This window comes from Taudactylus pleione, unplaced genomic scaffold, assembly GCF_031769625.1.
Source record: "Taudactylus pleione unplaced genomic scaffold, aTauple2 ptg000326l, whole genome shotgun sequence".
In the NCBI taxonomy this organism is placed as follows: Eukaryota; Metazoa; Chordata; class Amphibia; order Anura; family Myobatrachidae; genus Taudactylus; species Taudactylus pleione.
The window spans coordinates 8,713,720-8,738,662 of record NW_028284727.1 but is presented as its reverse complement, the minus strand read 5'-3'; the positions used below and the strand labels follow the sequence as shown (position 1 = coordinate 8,738,662).

Genomic DNA, 24,943 nt, shown 5'->3' with positions numbered 1-24,943 from the left:
CTCCCTTCAACAGATGAGCCAGCCGGCCCTTGACTTATGACACAGGTGCACACTTGGCACTGCTACTTTGTTGATGCACATACGGCTAAGGCGCACACAAGTCACAAACACAGAAAAGTATTTTTTTTTCTTTTTTCTGGAACTTTGGGGGTTACACCACTCTTCAACAGATGAGCCAGTCGGCCCTTGACTTATGACACAGGCGTACGCTTGGCGCTGCTACTTTGTTGATGCAAGTGCGGCTAAGGCGCACACAAGTCTCAAACACAGAAATATATTTTTTTTTGACACTTTGGGGGTTACACCCTCCTTCAACAGATGAGCCAGCCAGCCCTTGACTTATGACACAGGCGCATGCTTGGTGCTGCTACTTTGTTGATGCACATGTGGCTAATGCCCCCTATGGACAATAGCAGCCCCTATGGACAACAGCAGCATCAGCACAGCAAACCCCCACCCTCCCTCTTCACTGTCCACAGCCAGAGTGAAAAATGGTGCAGATGCGGGGACCTTTTATAGAATCCAAAACCTGCGAGAATCTGACAGTGGGATGATGACGTTTTGCCTCGATTTCAGATCTGAGCCAGGTGGGAAAATTCGAGCCGGACTCGGTGCCTGGCTCGGATTGGGGGGGGTTCAGATTTCAGAAATCCAAACCCGCTCATCCATAATATATATATATATATATATATATATATGTGTGTGTGTGTGTGTATGTGTTTGTTTATTAAACACACACATATATATATAGCAATCGTATATATATTGTATATAACATACACACTAATACATATACATATACAGTTTACACACACAAACACATGCTTTCACATATTTGCACACTATCACGTTCACATATATTAATACAGTAAACACATATATACACACTAGCTGATGTACTCGGTTTCACCGGGGTAGACCTTAGATATTTAATGTTTCCATTTCCATCTCAACACTCCTTCACCACTATAGTAATGCATCCACTCCCTTACAGCTATAGTAAGACATCACCCTCCCTCACCTGTGTACTAACACATTCAACTCCCTCAAACCTGTAGTAACAGTTCCCATGCCCATGCTATAACACATTTGACATTCCCTTCCCTCGCCTGTGTAGAAAAACAATACCTCCCTCACACCTGTAGTAGGGGTGAGCAGGTTCGGATTTCTGAAATCCAAACCCCCCCGAGCCCCACCGATCCGAGGCAGATCCGAGTCAGGCTCGACTTTTCCCGCCTGACTCGGATCTGAAATCGAGGCAAAATGTCATCATCCCGCCTTCCGAGTCTCGCGGGTTTTGGAACCTATATAAGGTACCCGCATCGGCGCCATTTTCTCACTCGGCTGTGGACAGTGAAGAGGGAGGGTGGAAGTTAGGGCTGGCTGGGCTGTGTAGTGTAGTGTAGTGCAGAGTAATGTTGTGCTGTGCTGTGCTGCGCTGTGCTGCTGTTGTCCACTACTTCAAAGTCCATAGGGGCTGGCTGTGTTGTGCTGTGCTGCTGTTGTTAATAGGGGCTGTGTCCACTACTTCAAAGTCCATAGGGGCTGGCTGGACTGTGTTGTGCAGTCAGTTCTCCATAGGGGCTGTGTTCACTCCAAAGTCCTGTGCAGTGTCCAAATCCTAAAGGGGTGCAGTAGTGTTGTCCAGGGGGTGCCCTGTCCATCAGGGGTGCTCCCCCCAAGTGCTAAAAAAATAATATTTTTTGTGTGTTTGTGAATTGTGTGCGCAGTAGCCGCACGTGCATCAACAAAGTAGTGCCAAGCGTGCGCCTGTGTCATAAGTAAAGGGCCGGCTGGCTTGACCGTTAAAGGGTGCTGTAACCCCCAAAGTACACTCCAGTCCAAACCCAAAAAAAAATTATTTTCTGTGTTTGTGAATTGTGTGCGCAGTAGCCGCACGTGCATCAACAAAGTAGTGCCAAGCGTGCGCCTGTGTCATAAGTAAAGGGCCGGCTGGCTTGACCGTTGAAGGGTGCTGTAACCCCCAAAGTACACTCCAGTCCAAACCAAAAAAAAAATATTTTCTGTGTTTGTGAATTGTATGCGCAGTAGCCGCACATGCATCAACAAAGTAGTGCCAAGCGTGCACCTGTGTCATAAGTAAAGGGCCGGCTGGCTTGACCGTTAAAGGGTGCTGTAACCCCCAAAGAACACTCCAGTCCAAACCAAAAAAAAAATTATTTTCTGTGTTTGTGAATTGTGTGCGCAGTAGCCGCACGTGCATCAACAAAGTAGTGCCAAGCGTGCGACTGTATCATAAGTAAAGGGACGGCTTGCTTGACCGTTAAAGGGTGCTGTAACCCCCAAAGTACACTCCAGTCCAAACCAAAAAAAAAATTCTTTTCTGTGTTTGTGAATTGTGTGCGCAGTAGCCGCACGTGCATCAACAAAGTAGTGCCAAGCGTGCGCCTGTGTCATAAGTAAAGGGCCGGCTGGCTTGACCGAAAAAGGGTGCTGTAACCCCCAAAGTACACTCCAGTCCAAACCAAAAAATTATATATTTTCTGTATTTGTGAATTGTGTGCGCAGTAGCCGCACGTGCATCAACAAAGTAGTGCCAAGCGTGCGCCTGTGTCATAAGTAAAGGGCCAGCTGGCTTGACCGTTAAAGGGTGCTGTAACCCCCAAAGTACACTCCAGTCCAAACCAAAAAAATATATATTTTCTGTGTTTGTGAATTGTGTGCGCAGTAGCCGCACGTGCATCAACAAAGTAGTGCCAAGCGTGTGCCTGTGTCATAAGTAAAGGGCCGGCTGGCTTGACCATTAAAGGGTGCTGTAACCCCCAAAGTACACTCCAGTCCAAACCAAAAAAAAATTATTTTCTGTGTTTGTGAATTGTGTGCGCAGTAGCCGCACGTGCATCAACAAAGTAGTGCCAAGCGTGCGCCTGTGTCATAAGTAAAGGGCCGGCTGGCTTGACCGTTAAAGGGTGCTGTAACCCCCAAAGTACACTCCAGTCCAAACCAAAAAAAAAATTATTTTCTGTGTTTGTGAATTGTGTGCGCAGTAGCCGCACGTGCATCAACAAAGTAGTGCCAAGCGTGCGCCTGTGTCATAAGTAAATGGCCGGCTGGCTTGACTGTTAAAGGGTGCTGTAACCCCCAAAGTACACTCCAGTCCAAACCAAAAAAAAAATTATTTTCTGTGTTTGTGAATTGTGTGCGCAGTAGCCGCACGTGCATCAACAAAGTAGTGCCAAGCGTGCGCCTGTGTCATAAGTAAAGGGCCGGCTGGCTTGACCATTAAAGGGTGCTGTAACACCCAAAGTACACTCCAGTCCAAACCAAAAAAAAAAAATATTTTCTGTGTTTGTGAATTGTGTGCGCAGTAGCCGCACGTGCATCAACAAAGTAGTGCCAAGCGTGCGCCTGTGTCATAAGTAAAGGGCCGGCTGGCTTGACCATTAAAGGGTGCTGTAACCTCCAAAGTACACTCCAGTCCAAACCAAAAAAAAATTATTTTCTGTGTTTGTGAAATGTGTGCGCAGTAGCCGCATGTGCATCAACAAAGTAGTGCCAAGCATGCGCCTGTGTCATAAGTAAAGGGCTGGCTGGCTTGACCGTTAAAGGGTGCTGTAACCCGCAAAGTACACTCCAGTCCAAACAAAAAAAATATATATTTTCTGTGTTTGTGAATTGTGTGCGCAGTAGCCGCACGTGCATCAACAAAGTAGTGCCAAGCGTGCGACTGTGTCATAAGTAAAGGGCCGGCTGTCTTGACCCTTAAAGGGTGCTGTAACCCCCAAAGTACACTCCAGTCCAAACCAAAAAAAAATTATTTTCTGTGTTTATGAATTGTGTGCGCAGTAGCCGCACGTGCATCAACAAAGTAGTGCCAAGCGTGCGCCTGTGTCATAAGTAAAGGGCCGGCTGGCTTGACCATTAAAGGGTGCTGTAACCCCCAAAGTACACTCCAGTCCTAACCAAAAAAATATATATTTTCTGTGTTTGTGAATTGTGTGCGCAGTAGCCGCACGTGCATCAACAAAGTAGTGCCAAGCGTGTGCCTGTGTCATAAGTAAAGGGCCGGCTGGCTTGACCATTAAAGGGTGCTGTAACCCCCAAAGTACACTCCAGTCCAAACCAAAAAAAAATTATTTTCTGTGTTTGTGAATTGTGTGCGCAGTAGCCGCACGTGCATCAACAAAGTAGTGCCAAGCGTGCGCCTGTGTCATAAGTAAAGGGCCGGCTGGCTTGACCGTTAAAGGGTGCTGTAACCCCCAAAGTACACTCCAGTCCAAACCAAAAAAAAAATTATTTTCTGTGTTTGTGAATTGTGTGCGCAGTAGCCGCACGTGCATCAACAAAGTAGTGCCAAGCGTGCGCCTGTGTCATAAGTAAATGGCCGGCTGGCTTGACTGTTAAAGGGTGCTGTAACCCCCAAAGTACACTCCAGTCCAAACCAAAAAAAAAATTATTTTCTATGTTTGTGAATTGTGTGCGCAGTAGCCGCACGTGCATCAACAAAGTAGTGCCAAGCGTGCGCCTGTGTCATAAGTAAAGGGCCGGCTGGCTTGACCATTAAAGGGTGCTGTAACACCCAAAGTACACTCCAGTCCAAACCAAAAAAAAAAAATATTTTCTGTGTTTGTGAATTGTGTGCGCAGTAGCCGCACGTGCATCAACAAAGTAGTGCCAAGCGTGCGCCTGTGTCATAAGTAAAGGGCCGGCTGGCTTGACCATTAAAGGGTGCTGTAACCTCCAAAGTACACTCCAGTCCAAACCAAAAAAAAATTATTTTCTGTGTTTGTGAAATGTGTGCGCAGTAGCCGCATGTGCATCAACAAAGTAGTGCCAAGCATGCGCCTGTGTCATAAGTAAAGGGCTGGCTGGCTTGACCATTAAAGGGTGCTGTAACCCCCAAAGTACACTCCAGTCCAAACAAAAAAAAATATATTTTCTGTGTTTGTGAATTGTGTGCGCAGTAGCCGCACGTGCATCAACAAAGTAGTGCCAAGCGTGCGACTGTGTCACAAGTAAAGGGCCGGCTGTCTTGACCCTTAAAGGGTGCTGTAACCCCCAAAGTACACTCCAGTCCAAACCAAAAAAAAATTATTTTCTGTGTTTATGAATTGTGTGCGCAGTAGCCGCACGTGCATCAACAAAGTAGTGCCAAGCGTGCGCCTGTGTCATAAGTAAAGGGCCGGCTGGCTTGACCGTTAAAGGGTGCTGTAACCCCCAAAGTACACTCCAGTCCTAACCAAAAAAATATATATTTTCTGTGTTTGTGAATTGTGTGCGCAGTAGCCGCACGTGCATCAACAAAGTAGTGCCAAGCGTGCGCCTGTGTCATAAGTAAAGGGCCGGCTGGCTTGACCATTAAAGGGTGCTGTTACCCCCAAAGTACACTTCAGTCCAAACCAAAAAAAAATTTTTTTTCTGTGTTTGTGAATTGTGTGCGCAGTAGCCGCACGTGCATCAACAAAGTAGTGCCAAGCGTGCGCCTGTGTCATAAGTAAAGGGCCGGCTGGCTTTACCGTTAAAGGGTGCTGTAACCCCCAAAGTACACTCCAGTCCAAACCAAAAAAAAAATTATTTTCTGTGTTTGTGAATTGTGTGCACAGTAGCCGCACGTGCATCAACAAAGTAGTGCCAAGCGTGCGCCTGTGTCATAAGTAAAGGGCCGGCTGGCTTGACCATTAAAGGGTGCTGTAACCCCCAAAGTACACTCCAGTCCAAACCAAAAAAAAAATATTTTCTGTGTTTGTGAATTGTGTGCGCAGTAGCCGCACGTGCATCAACAAAGTAGTGCCAAGCGTGCGACTGTGTCACAAGTAAAGGGCCGGCTGTCTTGACCCTTAAAGGGTGCTGTAACCCCCAAAGTACACTCCAGTCCAAACCAAAAAAAAAATATTTTCTGTGTTTATGAATTGTGTGCGCAGTAGCCGCACGTGCATCAACAAAGTAGTGCCAAGCGTGCGCCTGTGTCATAAGTAAAGGGCCGGCTGGCTTGACCGTTAAAGGGTGCTGTAACCCCCAAAGTACACTCCAGTCCAAACCAAAAAAATATATATTTTCTGTGTTTGTGAATTGTGTGCGCAGTAGCCGCACGTGCATCAACAAAGTAGTGCCAAGCGTGCGCCTGTGTCATAAGTAAAGGGCCGGCTGGCTTGACCATTAAAGGGTGCTGTTACCCCCAAAGTACACTTCAGTCCAAACCAAAAAAAAATTTTTTTTCTGTGTTTGTGAATTGTGTGCGCAGTAGCCGCACGTGCATCAACAAAGTAGTGCCAAGCGTGCGCCTGTGTCATAAGTAAAGGGCCGGCTGGCTTGACCGTTAAAGGGTGCTGTAACCCCCAAAGTACACTCCAGTCCAAACCAAAAAAAAAATTATTTTCTGTGTTTGTGAATTGTGTGCGCAGTAGCCGCACATGCATCAGCAAAGTAGTGCCAAGCGTGCGCCTGTGTCATAAGTAAAGGGCCGGCTGGCTTGACCATTAAAGGGTGCTGTAACCCCCAAAGTACACTCCAGTCCAAACCAAAAAAAAAATATTTTCTGTATTTGTGAATTGTGTGTGCAGTAGCCGCACGTGCATCAACAATGTAGTGCCAAGCGTGCGCCTGTGTCATAAGTAAAGGGCCGGCTGGCTTGACCGTTAAAGGGTGCTGTAACCCCCAAAGTACACTCCAGTCCAAACCAAAAAAATATATATTTTCTGTATTTGTGAATTGTGTGCGCAGTAGCCGCACGTGCATCAACAAAGTAGTGCCAAGCGTGCGCCTGTGTCATAAGTAAAGGGCCGGCTGGCTTGACCATTAAAGGGTGCTGTAACCCCCAAAGTACACTCCAGTCCAAACCAAAAAAAAATTATTTTCTGTGTTTGTGAATTGTGTGCACAGTAGCCGCACGTGCATCGACAAAGTAGTGCCAAGCGTGCGCCTGTGTCATAAGTAAAGGGCCGGCTGGCTTGACCATTAAAGGGTGCTGTAACCCCCAAAGTACACTCCAGTCCAAACCAAAAGAAAAATTATTTTCTGTGTTTGTGAATTGTGTGCGCAGTAGCCGCACGTGCATCAACAAAGTAGTGCCAAGCGTGCGCCTGTGTCATAAGTAAAGGGCCGGCTGGCTTGACCGCTAAAGGGTGCTGTAACCCCCAAAGTACACTCCAGTCCAAACCAAAAAAATATATATTTTCTGTGTTTGTGAATTGTGTGCGCAGTAGCCGCACGTGCATCAACAAAGTAGTGCCAAGCGTGCGCCTGTGTCATAAGTAAAGGGCCGGCTGGCTTGACCGTTAATGGGTGCTGTAACCCCCAAAGTACACTCCAGTCCAAACCAAAAAAAAAATAATTTTCTGTGTTTGTGAATTGTGTGCGCAGTAGCCGCACGTGCATCAACAAAGTAGTGCCAAGCGTGCGCCTGTGTCATAAGTAAAGGGCCGGCTGGCTTGACCGTTAAAGGGTGCTGTAACCCCCAAAGTACACTCCAGTCCAAACCAAAAAAAAAAATATTTTCTGTGTTTGTGAATTGTGTGCGCAGTAGCCACACGTGCATCAACAAAGTAGTGCCAAGCGTGCGCCTGTGTCATAAGTAAAGGGCCGGCTGGCTTGACCGTTAAAGGGTGCTGTAACCCCCAAAGTACACTCCAGTCCAAACCAAAAAAATAATAATTTTCTGTGTTTGTGAATTGTGTGCGCAGTAGCCGCACGTGCATCAACAAAGTAGTGCCAAGCGTGCGCCTGTGTCATAAGTAAAGGGCCGGCTGGCTTGACCGTTAAAGGGTGCTGTAACCCCCAAAGTACACTCCAGTCCAAACCAAAAAAAAAATTATTTTCTGTTTTTGTGAATTGTGTGCGCAGTAGCCGCACGTGCATCAACAATGGAGCAGCGCCAAGCATGCGCCTGTGTCCCATAAGTAAAGAGCTGGCTGGCTCATTTCTTAAAGGCTGGTGTAACCCACAAAGTGCACTACTCTCCAGCAAAAATAAAAAAATATTTTCTGTGTTTAGCCGCACGTATATATCAAATCGATATAACATAAATGGAGGACCAAACTTTCTCCGATAAAAATAAAATAGAGAAAGATCAAGAACCACTTCTTCCTAGTGCTGAAGCTGCTGCCAATAGTAATGACATAGACAATAACATGCCATCAACGTCGTCTGCCAAGGCCGATGCCCAATGTCATAATAGAGGGCACATACAATCCCAAATGACAAAGTTCAGGAAAATGACCTTGAAAAAAACATTTAAATCAGCTGAAGAGAAACGTAAACTTGCCAATATGCCATTTATGACACGGAGTGGCAAGGAACGGCTAAGGTCGATCCCTAGTATGTTCATGACTAGTGGTTCAGCTTCACATGACAATGGAAGCCCTACTCCCACTAAAAAAATCAAAAGAGTTAAGCTGGCAAAAGCCCAACGAAGAACTGTGCTTTCTAAGAAGATATCACAAATCCCCAAGGAGAGTCCAAGTGTGGTGGTGGTTGCGATGCCTGACCTTCCCAGCACTGGACGGGAAGAGGTGGCTCTTTCCACCATTTGCACGCCCCCTGCAAGTGCTGAAAGGAGCACCCACAGTCCACTTGCTGATATGCAAATTGAAGATGTCACTGTTGAAGTACAACAGGATGAGGATACTGGTGTAGCTGGCGCTGAGGAGGAAGTTGGCGAGGAGGATTCTGATGGTGATGTGGTTTGTTTAAATCAGGCTCCGGGGGAGACAGTTGTTGTCCGTGGGATGAAAAAGCCCATCACGGTCATGCCTGGGCAGAAGACCAAACATTCCACCTCTTTGGTCTGGCAATATTTCTATCCAAATCCGGACAACAACTGTCTTGCCATATGTACCTTATGTAAAGGTGGAATAAGTAGGGGTAGGGATGTTAACCACCTAGGAACATCCTCCCTTATAGGGCACCTGCAGCGCATTCATAATAAGTTACTGTCAAGTTCAGAAACTTTGGCTAAGACCGTAAGCAGTCCAGGGACACCTAAATCCCGTTGTCCTGTTGTATCCAAGCACCTGCAAACCACACCGTCAACTCCCTCCTTAGTCAGGATCGGAAGTAGTCCTGCAGGCCATGTCACTGGCATGACTGACTCTCCTATCCGGGATTCCTCCGGAGGATCCTGCATTGCTACGCCTCCTGCTGCCGCTGCTGCTGTTTCTGCTGCTGGGAGTCATTCATCATCCCAGAGAGGAAGTAGGAACACCACTACTTTTACTAAACAATTGACCCTCCAACAGTCCTTAGCGAGGAGGATGAAGTACGACAGCAGTCATCCTGAAGCAAAACGTATAACTGAGGCCTTGACTGCTATGTTGGTGTTAGACGTGCGTCCGGTATCCGCCATTAGTGCAGTGGGATTTAGACAATTGCTGGAGGTAGTGTGTCCCCGGTTCCAAAACCCGTCTAGATTCCACTTCACTAAGCAGGCGATACCGAGACTGTACAGAAACGTCAGAAAAAGTGTCCTCAGTGTCCTGAAAAATGCCGTTGTACCCAATGTCCACTTAACCACGGACATGTGGACAAGTGGAACAGGGCAGACTGAGGACTATATGACTGTGACAGCCCACTGGGTAGATGTATCACCTTACGCAGCAACAGCAGCAGCGTCACCAGTCGCAGCATCTCAGAAATGCCAGCTCGTTCCAAGGCAGGCTACGCTGTGTATCACCGGTTTCAGTAAGAGGCACACCGCCGACAACCTCTTAGAGAAACTGAGGGAAATCATCGCCCAGTGGCTTACCCCACTTAGACTCTCCAGGGGATTTGTGATATCTGACAACGCCACCAATATTGTGCGGGCATTACATCTGGGCAAATTCCAGCACGTCCCATGTTTTGCTCACACAATAAATTTGGTGGTGCAGAATTTTCTGAAAAGCGACAGGGGCGTGCAGGAGACGCTTTGGGTGGCCCGAAAATTTTCAGGCCACTTTCGCCATTCAGCGACTGCGTGCCAAAGACTGGAGCGCCAGCAAACACTCTTGAACCTGCCCCGCCATCACCTGAAGCAAGAGGTTGTGACGCGGTGGAACTCAACCATCTATATGCTTCAGAGGATGGAGGAGCAGCAAAAGGCCATTCAAGCCTATACATCAACCTATGACATAGGCAAAGGAGGGGGTATGCACCTGACTCAAGTGCAGTGGAGAATGATTTCCGTGTTGTGCAAGGTTCTCCAGCCCTTCGAACTATCCACACGTGAAGTCAGTTCAGACACTGCCAGCTTGAGTCAGGTCATTCCCCTCATCAGGCTTTTGCAGAAGCAGCTGGAGAAAGTGAAGGAGGAGCTAAGATGGAGCGATTCCGCTCAGCATGTGGGACTTGTGGATGAAGCCCTTCATTCGCTTTGCCAGGATTCCAGGGTGGTCAATCTGTTGAAATCAGACCACTACATTTTGGCCACCGTGCTCGATCCTAGGTTTAACGCCTATGTGGTGTCTCTCTTTCCGGCCGACACAAACCTGCAGAGGTGCAAAGACCTGCTGGTGAACACACTGTCAGCTGAAGCGGAACGTGACAAGTCAACAGCTCCTTCTTCATTTTCTCCCGCAACTGGGGCTGCCAGGAAAAAACTTAGGTATCCTAAGCAACCCGCTGGGGGTGATGCAGGGCAGGCAGGACCAAGTTTGGACATCTGGTCCGGACTGAAGGACCTGGCAACAATTTCTGACATGACTACTGTCACTGCATATGATACTGTCACCATTGACAGAATGGTGGAGGATTACATCGGTGACAGCATCCAAGTAGGCATGTCAGACAGTCCATACCTGTACTGGCAGGAAAAAGAGGCAATTCGGAGGCCCCTGTACAAACTGGCTCTATTTTACCTGAGTTGCCCCCCCTCCAGTGTGTACTCCAAAAGAGTGTTTAGTGCAGCCGGGAACCTTGTCAGCAAAAGGCGTAGGAGGTTGCTTCCACAGAATGTGGACAAGATGATGTTCATCAAAATGAATTATCAGCTCTTCCAGGGAGACCAGCCTCCAGAACGTACAGAGGGACCTGTGGTGGTGGATTCAAGTGGGGATGAGTTAATAATTTATGAGGATGAGGATGTACACACTGAAGAGGGTGAGGAATCGGTGGATGAGGAGGATGAGGATGACATCTTGCCTCCGTAGAGCCAGTTTGTGCAGGAACACATTAATTGCCAGCTTGTTTTGTGGGGGCCCAAACGAACCAATCATTTCAGCCACAGTTGTGTGGCAGACCCTGGCGCTGAAATGATTGGTTTGTTAAAGTGTGCATGTCCTGTTTATACAACATAAGGGTGGGTGGGAGGGCCCAAGGACAATTCCATCTTGCACCTTTTTTCAAACTGCCATCCTGTCTGCCCTGCAGTATCACGCCTAGATGGGTCACGTGTTTGTGCCGCCCACTCGTGTCGCTTAGCATAGTCATCCAGCTACCTCGGTGCAACCTTTTGGACATAAAAACACTATTTTGAGGTGTGAGGTGTTCAGAATAGACTGGAAATGAGTGGAAATTAAGGTTATTGAGGTTAATAATAGCATAGGAGCAGAAAAACCTACAAATTCTGTGATTTTAGCTGTTTTTATGCTTTTTTTCAAAAAAATACAGATCCAAAACACAAAACCCAGAACCCAAAACACGGAAGGGTGGTTTTGGTAAAACCAATCCAGATCCAAAACACGAAGAAAGATCCAGATCCAAAACAAAAACACGAAAAGTGGCCGGTGCACACCCCTAACCTGTAGTAACAAATTACCCTCACTCACAGCTGTAGTAACTTATTCCCATCCCTCACTTCTGGAGTAACACATTACCCTCCTGTACCCCTGTGTTAACACCTTCACCTCCTTCACTCATGTTGTAGCACATTCCCTTTCCTCACCTGTGTAGTAACACATTTGACATTCCTCTCCCTACCTCACCTGTGTAGCAACACATTCCCCTTCCTCACCTCTATAGTTACACATTCCCTTCTAATTGCTGTTAAAACACATTTTCCTCTCTCACCTCTGTAGTAACACATTCCCTTCCATCACTATTCAAATAGGGGAGCCACACCAACTGCCAGTGTTATCTGGAAGCAGTTGGTGTTTGAATTTTGAACTGTGCTGTAGCCACGATGAGTTAGTCAGGCTGTCATTGCAGAGGGGGGAAACATTTTAGCCCCTTTCACCCCCTTAGGAGTCAAATTTTAAAAAAACCTTCTTAGTGGACACCTACATCATGGAAGAAATATATTCCCCAATTTTCATGTTTCTAGGTCCAGAAGTTTGGGCAGTGATTCAGTCAGTCAGTGAGTAAGGACATTTGTTTATATATATATATATATATATATATATATATAGATAGATAGATAGATAGATAGATAGATAGATGGATAGATAGATTAACACATACATATTTATAGTATACACACACTAACATATGTATATATTAGAGATGAGCGGGTCCAGTTCTCTGAGAACTGGACCCACCTGAACTTCCAAAACTGAGGCTCGGGTTTTCCTGCATGATTTGAAACTCAAAACGAGGCAAAACATCATCCTCCCACTGTTGGATTCTCATGGGTTTTGGATTATATAAAAGGTCCACGCGATTGGTGCCATAACTCCAGCTGTAGAGAGAGAAGCTAGAAGACATAGTCAGTCACTGTCAGTCACTCAGTGTGTGTGTCTATTCAGGGTCTTGCCCTGAAGGCTGCTTCTCTGTTGTCCATAAAGGGGCTGCAGTGTATAAAGGGGGATTCCTTCAGTGGGTGATGCAACTGCTGTGTCACTTGTTTTGTCAATTAATTGTGGCTGCTGCTGTGTTTTTGTCCTGTCCATCAGTCTAGGACTGCAGTCTATAAAGGGTTGCTGTGTTGTCCAAGGGGAGTGCTCTGTCAATTAGGGGTGGTCTTCCCCAGTGTAAAAAAAATAAAAGTGATTTATTTTTGTGTGTGTGTATGCTGCGCTATTATTGTATGGTGACACTGCTGAAGTTTACTGTCCACGTATTTGTGACTCTGCATGTTGTCTGCCTTTGCAGGGGTGCTTTGATGTCCATAAAAAGGGGTGTTGTCTGTGTTGTTCATCAAGTGGCTGCTGCCTCATTCAGGGGTGCTCTTCCCCAGTGTCAAAAAAATATTATTCGGTGATACTGCTGGTCAGACCGCAGAGTAAGTTTGTTGATATGGAGGACGATCAAATGAGAGGAGAGCAGGAACCACATACCAGACTTGTAGCTAGCTGCTGCCAGCAGTCATGATGATGATGCAAGGCCATCAACGTCATCTATGAAGGCCAATGCCCAAGGGCTTAAGTCAAAATCAAACAAGAGAAATTTTAGTGTTAAAGAAAAAAAAATGAAAAGCTAAGTTAGCTGCAGTGAAATAAAAATTGGCAATATGCCATTTACTACACAAAGTGGCAAGGAAAGGATAAGGCCTTTATTACTGGTGGTTCTGCATATTATGATGATGTAAGCCCTTCTCTCTGTAGAAGTGTCAAAAAAATTTAAATCTCTAAGGCACATGAACCAACTGTGTGCTCAGAAAAGTCACAGGTCCCCGAGGAGAGTCCAAGTGTGTCCGCGGTTGCCATGTGTGAGCCTGACCTTTCTAATACTGTACTTGAAGAGGATTAGTACACCATTTGTGTGGCCTCTACAAATGTGGGGATGAGCAGCACAAGTCAACATGCTGACATAAAAATTGAGGATGCTTCTGTGGAATTGCACCAGGAGGATGAGGATGATATTTCTGTAGTTGGCACTAACAAGGAAGTTGATGATGAGGATGTTGATGCCGAGGATGTTGTTTGTGTAAATCAGGCAACAGTTGTTGCCCATGGTATGAAAAAGCCCATTGTCATGACGGTGCAGAAGACAAAAAATCCACTTCTCATGTTAGGAATTATTTCCACCCAAATCCGGACAACAGTTGTCAAGCCATCTGTAATGTTTTCCAAGCAAGAGTGCGTAGAGGTAAGCACCTTAACCATATGGGAACTCCCTGTCACGTCACTTGCAACGCATTCATCAAATTCAAAAGTGTATTTCAAATTCAGAAACTTTGGCTAGAAATGTAACAATCAGTCCAGTGTCAAGTAGCTGCTCCCTTCTCTCTGTTAGATCCAAGTGCCAGCAATCTCCCCCACCAACACCTGCATCATCAACATCCTCAATCATGATCAGAAGTAGTCCTGATGCATCCAATTTCATAAGCATAACTGACTCCTCTCCTATCCGGGATTGCTTAGAAGGATCCTTGAGTGCTACCCTGTTGCTGCTGCTGAGGGTGGATCTTCATCCCATAAAGGGACCAAGAAGACTACTACTAGTAGTAATTGAAAAAAACAATTGACTATTAAACAATCATTTGATAGAGGAAGTAAGTATAAAAGCTGTCACCCATTTGCACAGTGGATCACTGACGCCATAATGGCTGTGCTAGTATTAGACAGTGAAATAATAGAAAAACAGGATGATAGTGTGGAAGAAGTGTAAAAGGAGAATTAGGGAAAATTTGTGTCCTATATGACGCTAATGATGATGTTGATGATGAGGATTTTGTTTGCATAAATCAGCCACCAGTGGCAATAGTTCTTGCTCGTGTTAAAAAGAAAGCCAGAAAAGCCACATCTTGGGTGCAGAATTATTTTAATCTAAATTCTGACAACAGTTGTGAAGGCATCTGTTCCAGTTGTAAAGCCAAAGTTAGCAGAGGAAGGGATGTTAACCATCTAGGCATCTCCTCCCTGTTATGTCATTTGCAGCAAGATCATGCAATTTATTATACAAAATTATAATAATTTGTAAATTAATAACAAGCAATCCAGTATCAGCTACCAGCAGTTTGGACCAGCACATGCAATCTCCACCACCAACACCCTCATCCTCAACCTCCTCCTTAATAATTGAAGGTAGTTCTTCCAAAAAATGTTTTGTGGGGGCCCAAACAAACCAAGCACTTCAGACACAAAAGTGTCAGTCCTTGTTACTAAATTGCTTGGTTTGTTAAACTGTGCATGTCCTTTTTAATATCCCACATAAGAGTGTGTGGGAGGGCCCAAGAACAAATCCACCTTGCACCTTTTTTCTTTATATTTTGCACAATTTGGGTCATTGGTGACTGACATTATTATAGGTTATTATACTGCCATCCTGTCTACCACTGCTCTTTTGCTTACTTTAGCCAGCCCGCTCGCTGCAGCCTTTAGCCTATATTGGTGAAAAATAGTGAAATCAATATTGTGAGCTGTGAGGTGGTTAAAAATGCCTGGAAATGCCTGAAAAAGATTGTTATTAAGGTTAATATTACTGTAGGAACAAAAACAGGCCCAAATTATGTGGTTTTAGTGGTTTATATCATTTTTTGGAGAAAAATACAGATCCAAAACTAAAACATGCAAGGGTGGTTTTGTAATACTAAATCCAGATCCATAATCTTGAAGGAGATACAGATACAAAACCAAAACCAAAACACGGGGGTCGACGCATATCCTTAGTATATATACACATATACACAAGAAAACATATATACACACAAACACATATACACTTATATACACACTAAAACAGTACACATACATATTTACACTTTTGATGCTGTAGGTGCGGTTGCTAATGTGGGTGGGCATCTTGCATCATTAAGCCCCGCCCCCATGACATATTGCCATGGTTGGCTGTGATATGGGACGGGGCTTGCCATATTGCTCCGCCCCCACTGTGGCCAATGTAGGGGGAATCGGGCTGTCAGGGGTGGTTTCTAGGTACTCAGAAACCCCCCTTGTGTGCACTAGTGCAGACCATCCCCATTAAAACATTGTGATGCCAATATGACCATGATATTAAATGTAGATGTAATGAGAGCCTTGCTGCATATTACTAAACATTTTTTAATGCTATATATTTAGGGTACATTTAGAAGCTTAGAGCCTGATTCTGAGTCACATGTAAAAACACACATGGCAGAGTCTATCGGTGATCACAGATTTGAGAGTTTATGCAAATGGACTAAAAATGTCCTTATACACTACCATCAGTCGCACCATGAAATATTACACTAGCCCTATGGCAGGTGCAGTGTCTCCATCTGATCTGTGTTTGCAGCCACTTGTATTTACATGCTGGCAACACTCCTATAATATATCTACTGAATGGTTCATTTTTTCATGCACTAGCAGCCACCTCACAGTCACTGCCCAGGAACGCCCATCAATTTTCCATCACCTTTCTGATACCATCAGAATCTATTGCAAGAGCACCTTTGTAATGCATGAGTCATACTGGTTTTGGAAATTTTTGAATATGCACAGTTGCAAATAATTGCTCAACTACGTGAGCATTGGCACTGCGAGCAGATTGCATGCAGCTCTGAATCAGGCCCTTTAATACAAGTAAGTGAAACGAGTGGATCTTAATTAATTATGATGATTATTTCAGACAGCTATCAGACACATAAATATATGTGTAGGAGACGACCATCACTTGAATATCATTCAATTTACAAAAAGTGAAATTATTTAAATAAAATGGTTTGTTGCGGTACATAATTTGGCAATAAAAAGTTAATTTGGCTAACAAAGAATAAACCAAAACATATTTGCACTTAAACAACACTGCTCTAAGGTTTTAAGGGGTCCATATACTAAAACTCCACTTACCATGGAGATAAAGCAGCTTCTGCTTCACTTGTTATTGGCGCTAAGCAGGAAGCTGCTACCGCGATAGTTACTAAAAATAGACCAGGAAAGGAGAGTGAACATTAAGTCACACCAGGGACATATTTCATGTTGACTGCACTGTGTGTGACTCACCCCTCTCCTGTCCATAGAGCTGCAGCAGACTCAGCAGAGATATTTTTTTGTCAAAGCATTATTTAGAAATTGAGAGGCAGATAATGGCAGCTGGAGGTGACGAAGCCAGCACTGGAGAAGACAGCTAACTGGGGAGAGGCAGATAATGGTAGCTGGAGGTGACGAAGCCAGCACTGGAGAAGACAGCTAACTGGAGAGAGGCAGATAATAGCAGCTGGAGGTGACGAAGCCAGCACTCGAGAAGACAGCTAACATTAAGTGACATGTAATTATAATAGCTGGGTCTCAGTACTGCCATAGATACTTATAGCAGCACCTATATTCTAGCCTGCTAGTAGCGGAAAGCAGAAAAAAGCCTTTAGTAAATATTGAGGTGAGATATGTACAGGGATTTTCTCTAACTTTTTTTTGCCCCCTTACCTCAACTTAGTACATGGACCCTTAAATTTGAGCCATAGATCATCTCTCTGGGTACATAGAGAGCCGAGCATTGCCAAAAGCTTTTGGCAGAGATTCCAGCTACAGTACTTGTAAGTGCTAAATAATTAGAATTGTAGAGGTTCCATCCCTATCAAAGTGCTTTTATTGGAAATGGGTTAGTTGACATTGAAAAATCTCTTTTACTGCCCCACTGTGCTCAGCATAGTTATTAGTAATGTGACTGCAGCCCATCTGATTAATGAGTTTGATTCATTTATCTAAGAATGTCAAAGTCTTTATGTTATCTGATGTTAGGGAACAGCTTGTTGTTATGTAACATAAAAATGGTGAGATCATTCAACTGATTTATTATCTTATATAGGGAAGGTGGAAGTATGTCTTTCAAATTTAGTAGAAATCATATTCCCACTGATTGATGTTGTTTTAGATGTGCACAATAACAAGCATTGTCACAAAGCAAACTTAATGGAGTATTTACACCTGATATTTTGCAATAGAATTACATAAGTATACAAGTTTTCAGATGCATCTTTTGCACCAAGGATCGGGGTGGTGCAAGTGTAAACAGATAATGACCCTATCAAACCGTGTATGGATAGGGTAAGTGGGGCTGCAGAAAGGCGTACAGCTCTGTATTTAGGATGCAAAACCAACATTTACGCTAATGCAATCACCACTGCAATCTCTACTGGATCACAGTTGCAAAAATATGCTAATGCCTTCCATAGCTTCCCCAAGCATAGGGACGCCCACTGCTGCCTTCTCATATCTGCCTGCCAACATACAATGGCATAAAAATCGGTAACATTGACGAATATCGAGCAGTCACATAGCTTGCAAGTCAAGTCTCACTTGTCTCAAACACTGCAGATATCTTACTGTGTGTGAAAGAGATCGCAATGGCTAATTTATGCACACCCATTTAAACGGTCCCGACACACCTGTTTTTGCCTAGTCCATTACCTCCCACAAACCCTGACTACCAGTCACTCAGTTTGCGAGTGAATCCTCTGTGCAAGTGTAGTTGCAGACCAATCTCGGTGTGTGCGCTTTGTGGCAATCGCGCATGCACAATGGCAAACAATCACTCGATCTGTGTAAATATTGTCATTGCGTAAATCTCGGAATCAGGCCCTTAGTTCCATGCATGCAATCCTGAAACAATTGCATTGACTTGCTTTCAACTCTGGATGGGCCTATTTGAGGGGTTGTGAAATTGAAATATTTAGGTTCTCATGCAGTTTAAGACAAAACTGTAATTTTTTTTTAGCACAATATACTTTTTTTTAGAATGTTGCAATAATATTTCAGATATGATTGTAATATGGTAAATATCGGCAATGTTTTTGAAAAATATTTTGTAATAGTAAAAACATGATTAACCACACATACTGTATATGGGGATTGCACCATGTAAAAATAAAGTACAGTATATTACAAAGTGACTCCTATTCAGAGATGCCATGATTAATTTTATAATTCATTGATTTATATTTCGTGGAGACAATATTAACTATGAAAAAGCTCATCTTAGATTTGTTAATTGATCTGCAATCACACAAAAAGAAAAGAGGAATACATTTACTACAATAGTGGGTCAATACAATGAATTAGAGCAAAAGCTTTATGCTGCTTGGGTTGATTGGAATATTTTCTTTCAATTATTTCTTTGTTAAGAAGACAAAGCTAAAATTCTCACTGTACCTTGTCTCGCTACCTTCAGCACTTCTTCCTCTTGTTCCTTCGACAGTCCATCTGCAAAACATAGATAACACTTACTCAGTATCTGTACTACTTGGGAATCAAGGATCATGGGAGAATAATGTTCTAAGAACATAATACTTTCCTATTCTAATAGTTAATTATTTGCAACCATGCAAACTGAGAAAAATATACAAACTGCAGAATATGGTAAGTTGCTCTAACACTATGTATATATTTTGAAGATGTTGAATTACTGTACTATTTTAAAAATATACTTGTGTTTTGAATTTAGTAAAGTAATACATGGAATTTAATAATGGTGCACAGAATCATTAAAAATGTACTCACAAATTAGTCTTCTACACTGGCTGAACCAATTGACTATTTTATGTTGAGTGAGACAAGTAATACTGTAGCAGGAAGCAAATTTGTGTTATTCTAACGTTTAGCGTAATACACAACCTTTTGTACATACTTAACATGTAGGTATCCATTGTATGTGCATTATATTTAAGATAATTTATTTGGAATTATATCATACCATTTGAGCAAGTTGTTAATATCTGAATTATTTGAAAATCCATCATGACAAGGAAAATGTATCACTTTTTGTGGTGTCCAAATGTACCACTTATGATTCATCTAATACAAAGGAATTGTCAGATTGCTAGATCTCATTAGAAAAGTTTGGGAAGGCTAAATTAAAAACTTCAGTAAGAGCTTTGACTTTGAGGTGCAGTTTTTACATAGTATTTACTTAGTTCCTGATACTGTGCAATGTATTATATTTGAGATGGAGAAGAGAGTGAAGAGAGCCACGGTACCATCAGCTTTTATTATAAGAACACCCATCCTACAGCCATAACAGGATTACTATTCCGAGACTGTCCATGAACATCCTACTTATGAGATTTATTTTTCCTGGACATAACTAAGGACATCTTCACTATATGACACACGGGGATTATATACAGACTTTCTTGAAATATATTAAAGACCACCCTCCCTACAGATTACAAATTGGGACTATTGATATACAGCGAAGAGATTCACACAGATGATATTCAATTACTTCTAAAATACAGATTCATAATAAAAAGAGGGATATACTCAGGTAAAATAATAGGAATGCCCCAGAGTGCACCATAATTATTTTATACATTTGTACTAAACAGGAGGCAGAGATAACTCTAGATGTGGAGCAGCTGCGGACATTCCTAGAGCGCTGTACTCTAACTTCTGTTAAAATATTAAGGAACTGATTCAAACTAAAGTGGAACTACATATAGCAAATAATGTAAATACATACATGTAAAACACATAGGACAAAATATTCTCTTTACATTTTTTTACTATAATAAAATGGAACATTTTCTCTCTGTGTAATAAAATGGGAAATTATTCTATTTTTGTTATCTAATGAAAGAAAAACATAACAGACAATACAAATGCTTGATATGAACCAAAATATCTTGATGCAAAGGTTTTAACTCATAGTCAACCATTTGAAGTTCTGCATTTATGTTTGCCTTCAAGGCTTGATTTCCAGGTTCACTGTTCTCTATTTACATACCTAATTTACTGTTAGTATATATCAATTTAAACTTACAGTAGATTTTTTTAAATGCATATAAACACAATAGAACAGTCTGGAACATGGTTACAATGACTCAAACATGGTCATACCTGTGTAATTTGCTAGAATTTTGCATGATTTGTTAATACATCAAAATGTTACGAATTTACAGCACATAAATTAACTTTTACAAACAACTTGCAACATGTTTGAGCATATAATCTATGAAAAATGATAATATACAGACCAACATATTTCATCCAGGTTGGTGGTAATTTCAATGGTGGTTATGCACTTTAATAACCTCGTGGTTCCCACCATTGAAGTCAATGGGGGAAAGTGCTCATTGGCTGAGAGATGGAGGCTCGCCTCTATCAGCCAATGAATGTTCAACCAATGCATTTTTATGGAAAATGCAGTGGCTGGAGCATCATTTGTGAAGTACCATCCTTAGAGGATGGTATTATGTCCAGTGGGACCATTGCTTTCTTTTTTTTATTTTAAGAAGACTGTGGATGCCAACATGGAACAATGAGGATGGAACCAAGGGGTAGGTAAGTATGTCTTTTTTTAGGCTGCTGATCTGAATTCTACTGGAGAATGGGACAGACCGATGCTAGGGACAAGGTAAGTATTTAATGTGAGTGCAGATGAGTGTGAATGAGTGAGTTAATGAGTATATGTGTAATAAAAGACTGATAAACTATTGGACTCTTAATGCTCAGCATATTGATCCTTGTGGTTTTCCAAGTACCAGCATGCATGAGGGGCGGCTTGCTGGATCCTCTGGTTCTTCTGTAAAGGCTAATTATATTTTAATTATTTTTGATACAATCAACTCAGCACCCACCACCCAGGGGTGCCGGTGATAGTCCTGGGCTATCAGGCCAGGCCAGGGGTGCCCTGGAGAGGGGCTGACTAGCATGGGGTGATGAATGCTTTGGCTGGGGGATCCTGTGAAAAGGGTCCCACAGATGCAGCAATACACCCCCTGATAGAAGGAGTCCGGTGCTGGTTGTGGATAATACGGGGGATCCTTACCCATTTTATCCCCATATTTCCACAACCAGGCCTGGTGCTGGTTGTTGAAAATACAGAGAACCCCTATATCTTTTCCCCCCCATATTTTCACAACCAGGACTGGCTCACACAGCCCTAAAAGGTTGTGCTTTTAGGTGTGCTTTCTCACATCAGTTTCTATTTTTTTTTTTTACATTTTACTAGCTTTTACACACAGAAGCATGAATGGATCTCACTGATCTGTGCATGCTTCTGTCTATCTCGCACCTTCTAATGAAAGTCACATTACAAGGTGCGAGTTTACCCGCAGTTAAACTCGCATGCACACTCATGCCAGTCAAACTCACATCCTATTACAAACTCTCACCTTTAAAATGTGCGAGAATGTGCGAGTTTGTTCCCTCACAAGCACTCGCACCATATTACATTCCACCCATAATATAGAAAATTTTAAAGTTTCAGATCTACAAGTGAACACCCAATTCTTCAATGGCATGCAGATTGTTAAATGTGTTAAAAACAAGCACATGTTTAAAACAGTTGTTGATAAGGTGATATACTTACGACTAGTCAGTGAGTCAGACATAATTATGATCAATCCAGGTAAAATGCGACTAGTTCCACATGTTCCTATAAAATGTGCAGAATTATTTTTAATACTGGTGAAATTATTAGTAATTAAAATGTGTATATATATAATTTATCACTGTATACAGTGTAACTAAACACATCATAAACTCATCAGTTACTTTAAATGTGAGTGTTGGCTGTAGGAATAAAGTCATTGCATAGACAGTATTTCTTTATTAGGTATCTGTACCCATTAAATGAAAGTAAATTTTAGTATACATTAAAAATATAATACTTGAACATGAATTTTCTAATTTAATTGGACAAAATACAGTATTTGTTTGCTTGTCATTGCTTATATTCTTTCTTTTAAACTATTGTACAGCCATTACATGATCCTCTCTAGAATTCCACTGTTCAACACTTATCATACAGATTGGTCCTCACACACTGAGCATCTATATGTCATATGGCGCAAAATACCCAGCACGACTGAGATGCTGGTGGACAAGTAGTGTACTGTATATTTTTGTCAATAGTGCTTCACACTATAGGAGCCCTTTATACACAAATTCAGACTCAGTCGCACACATATGTACAAATGTTGTAAGCCCCAGTGATCAGTTATCAGTGTACACTAGTAATGCAGTTACTATATGTAGATATACCATATATATATATATATATATATATATATATATATATATATACAGTATATATATATGAAAAAATGTGATTGACATATAGGCGGCTAGTTTGCTAAAAAGTGCTAGTGCTCAGGATAATTTACAAGCTAGTAAAACATATTAAACATAATGTAATAATTAAATAATGCAGTGTTTAAAAGAGTAGAGTGCAACAGTAAGATTTGTAAAAGTATATATAATTTATTCTACTGTATAAACAATAGATAAAAACAAAATAAATGCACAAAAGGTAATAATCACATAGTAAAACAGTGCATGCTTCAATATAATTTTGACACAGTAAATATAATAAATAAATAATAAATAAATAAGAGGTGGCTGTTAGCTTATCTGGATGAAAGGAATCAAAGTTCATGGATAAGAGACTGCTACACCCAATGCTTTTCGTCCAGGGACTTCTTCAAGGGGATATTGTTCAGGAGGAGTATTTGTCTATTTATACCCCTCCATGAGCTCATTAGGGGTCAAAACTACAATTACTTCCTGGTCGCTGAAGAAATCAAGGCTCCTGGATTTAGCCTAAAACGGAGCCAGGTTGCGACTTAGATAGCTTGGTGTTATGTTATATTACCCCATAAATTGAGCGGTATAATAATAGTCATAAATAGCTAATTTTAAAAAAATTGCGGCTATTTCCATCCTTCCTAATCACTATGGTATTTCTGCCCAGAGCTTATCTCCGCGACTTCATATCCGCATACACGTATGAGCCCGGAATCTTGGGCGCCTCATTCTTCATCATGTGTCTTTATTACTTCTGCCCTTTTGTTGTGTCTTTTCCACCCTCAGTTCTCCAGTGTGCATCATTCGCCACATGTGGTTCCTCATCACTTCTGCCCCCAGGATTCAACTTTGCTGGTTTAATTCCACATGCATCATTTCTGCCCTTCCTGGTTCGATGGCTTGTATCTTATTTCCACCCTTTAAGTGCACATTGTATATACATTCTGCAACTACAGAGAATTAAATAGTAGATAAAGTTTCATGCATGACCATTTTTCCTTTGTAATGTTCTTTATAGGTTATAACATATTTGTGTGTATTGTCTAATATAGAGGGATACACATGAAGATAAAAGCAGTATCATAGGGTAGATATTAATAGCTGATAAGATACAGCTTCATATAGATCTATTTAAAATTTGAGAAAAGTCTGTTCATAACTTCAACATAAATGGATTCAAAGAGTTGCATATCTTTTCGCTAATTCTAACTAAAAAGTCACAATTCAACCCAGTTCTAGATAGAATGATTAGCAAAATGGTACATATATACTGTATAGGTAAATAGTTGGTAAAGAATAGTCTCTGTTCATAGATATGGATTTCCAAGAGCCACAGTCGTGCACCAAATTTAAGTATATAAATGGATTCCAAAAGCCAAAGTTCTTTTGTGCCAAATTATAAGTCTAGGTCTCTGTTACAATTGATATATAAGTATATATATTTTAATCTTCATATAATTGGGTCTTCACATATTGAAATCTTCAGGGGATATATGCATCATGGATATAAATACAGGGGATCATGCCTACAGCACCTGGTATTCTTAGGAGGTCTCCCATCCCAGTACTAACCAAGTCCAGCCATGTATAGCTTCCAAGATGAGATGAGATTGGGTATGAGCACGGTAGTATGACTGTAGAGACCTAAATGACCCCAAATACTTTCCATTTGCATTCTCCCTTTTTTCTTTCTCATTTAATTTTTCTCTGAGCCTCAATATCTACTACACCAGGTATTTCCAGGGGTCACCCCTTCCAGTACTAGCTTGGCCCGTCAATGATAAGCTGCCCAAAATAATTGGATGCTCACATATTGGTATGATAGTACAAAATAGCTCATCACCTGATTCCATTTTCATAAGAAGGGAGCTATCTCATAGCCTTCATTAAATCCTCTTGGAGCCATGGTACTGAGTTCAAATATCCAGTACATCTCTCTTTTTGAAAGTAGGTTGCCCAGGTTTACTCCTCTTTCACCCAGTGTCACATGCACTATTGCTTTAAAGTTGATCTCTTCTGGGTTGGAATTGTGCTTTGTAATAAAATGTTTGGATACTGCATGTCCTTCTATCTTGTTTTTGATATTTCTGATGTGTTCTTGAATTCTCAGTTTCAAGGACCTCTTTGTTTTCCCCACATACTTCTTGCCACATGTACATTCTAGCAAATATATGATGGATGTTGAATTGCAA

At 42.3% G+C, this 24,943-nt stretch overlaps 1 protein-coding gene and 1 pseudogene across 1 annotated transcript in view; both read right to left on the bottom strand.

Annotated features, from left to right (window-relative positions):
* The window catches only part of LOC148509478 (uncharacterized), a 621,587-nt gene that overhangs the window by 188,558 nt on the left and 408,086 nt on the right, over positions 1-24,943 (bottom strand). Inside the window, exons 38-39 of the mRNA XM_088443077.1 lie at positions 22,036-22,101; positions 18,876-18,926 (exon numbers count right to left, since the gene is read on the bottom strand). Coding sequence (XP_088299203.1) covers positions 18,876-18,926; positions 22,036-22,101 — 117 coding nt within the window. The remainder of the gene's footprint in view (positions 1-18,875; positions 18,927-22,035; positions 22,102-24,943) is intronic.
* LOC148509479 (5S ribosomal RNA) lies at positions 24,275-24,393 on the bottom strand (annotated as a pseudogene).